The sequence below is a fragment of the Temnothorax curvispinosus genome, unplaced genomic scaffold, assembly GCF_003070985.1.
Source record: "Temnothorax curvispinosus isolate PA1 unplaced genomic scaffold, ASM307098v1 QBEX01017254.1, whole genome shotgun sequence".
NCBI classification, from domain to species: domain Eukaryota; kingdom Metazoa; phylum Arthropoda; class Insecta; order Hymenoptera; family Formicidae; genus Temnothorax; species Temnothorax curvispinosus.
In genome coordinates this window covers 1-2022 of record NW_020227034.1, presented here as the reverse complement: position 1 = coordinate 2022, position 2022 = coordinate 1, and the positions used below count along the sequence as shown (strand labels likewise).

General features: G+C 37.4%; 1 protein-coding gene across 1 annotated transcript; it reads left to right on the top strand.

Annotated features, from left to right (window-relative positions):
* Positions 1-401: 401 nt before the first annotated feature.
* On the top strand, positions 402-2017 carry LOC112467392 (N66 matrix protein-like; the record flags this gene model as incomplete). Its single annotated transcript, XM_025035985.1, has 2 exons — positions 402-562; positions 1031-2017. Coding segments are annotated over exons 1-2 (1119 nt in total), but the record flags the coding sequence as incomplete, so codon positions are not given.
* Between the last annotated feature and the right edge of the window lie 5 nt (positions 2018-2022).

The window sequence follows — 2022 nt, the reverse complement described above, 5'->3', positions numbered from 1 at the left end:
AGATATATAAAATTACATTAGATATATAGAATACATTATATGTATATGTATATATATATATATATATATATTTTTTTTAATAAAATTAAATTAATTAAAAACTTTAAAATCTTCCGGAGTGTAGTCACATTTAGATAATTAGCGTATTACTCTTTTTTTCTCATTGTCCAAATAAACAAGATGAATATATGTGTCATACTAAAAAAAGAGTTTCTACAAACTGCAGGAAAATAGCGGAAGACGAAACAAATAATCTTACGTAAGCTGTTGTCACTGTCGACAGATAGAAATCTGCGAGTTAATATGATGCGATTCTTTGTGGAGCCAAGCATGAGATTTGATAACGTGAAGATATAAATACGTTCGCCGACTGTCGGTTGAACAATATGGTTTTAGTTAACAGACGGTTTCACACAATTAATTTTACAAGATGCGAATTTCACTTCCTGTGCTTCTGTGCCTTACTTTGGCTGCCTGCAGAAACATAGACTATCAGGATGACTTTGCCATGGGTAAACGAGAAGATGGCGATTTCCTCATTTCTAATAGAACGATTTTTAAGGTAAATTTCACTACTTCAATCGCAGTTATTCCCTGTATACGTTGAATTCGTAACAATTTATCTTAGAATTTTATACAAATCAGATTTTAATTACAAAAAAAACTTCAGAAACTTTTCTTGACTATACTTTAATTTACATAAACAAATGTTATAATCAGATCTCGTAGATATTAAAAGTATTGCATTCTATATGTTAAATCTTATCTGATATGTCTTAAATTTGCTGTTTAAATTTAATTCAACTTTATACTGTAATTTGTCACCAATTTACTTAAAACATTAGTAAAACAAAATAATGGTAGGACAAAATACTAGAGCACTATGCACAGCTACATTCACTTTATCAATTTATTCGTGAATTTTATCACTGATTGATTTTCAGATATTTAGACTTAGATAACCAAATAATGACATTCATATCTACCAATAATATTATTAATACTATTAATTCGTATTTATATATTATAGCCTCCCATTCCTTGGAAAGCTATGAGAGCAACGATCGGTATAAGTGCCCCAAAAAATGGAATGCTCACTTTTGTTAAAATCAGAAATTTAAAAGATCAACAGACAAAGTTTATACCAAGACCATATAGTCGAAAACATGTAGCAATAATCGTAGTGGGAAAGTTCGGAGAAGGAATGCTTGTACACATGGAAGGTTATGCAAAAAGCATTTTAACAACACCTGCTCCAAGCACGACTACTACTGAACCTAATGATAAAGACAACAGTAAATCTAGTAGCGAAGAAAGTAAAAGTACATCTGAAAGTAGCGAAGAAAGTAAAAGCACATCTGAAAATAGCGAAGAAAGTAAAAGCACATCTGAAAGTAGCGAAGAAAACAATGGCGATGGAAACAACGCATCCAACAACGGAAATGGAAATAATTCAGCTGAAGGTGGCGATGGAGGAAGCGCACCCAATGCTGGAGATGGAAACAATTCAGCCGAAAGTGGCGATGGAGGAAATAGCGCACCCAATACCGGGGATGGAAACAACAACTCAGCCGAAGGTGGCGATGGAGGAAATAGCGCACCCGATGCCGGGGATGGAAACAACAACAACTCAGTCGAAGGTGGCAATGGAGGAAACAGCGCACCCAATACCGGGGATGGTAACAACAATTCAGCCGAAGGTGGCGATGGAGGAAACAGCGCACCCAATGCCGGTGATGGGAACAACAATTCAGGCGAAGGTGGCGATGGAGGAAATAGCGCACCCGATGCTGGAGATGGAAATAACAACTCGGCCGAAGGTGGCGATGGAGGAAACAGCGCGCCCGATGCCGGGGATGGAAACAACAACTCAGCCGAAGGTGGCAATGAGGGAAATAGCGCACCCGATACCGGGGATGGAAACAACAATTCAGCTGAAGGTAGCGATGGAGGAAATAGCGCACCCAATGCTGGGGATGGAAACAACAATTCAGCCGAAGGTGGCGATGGAGGAAATAGCGC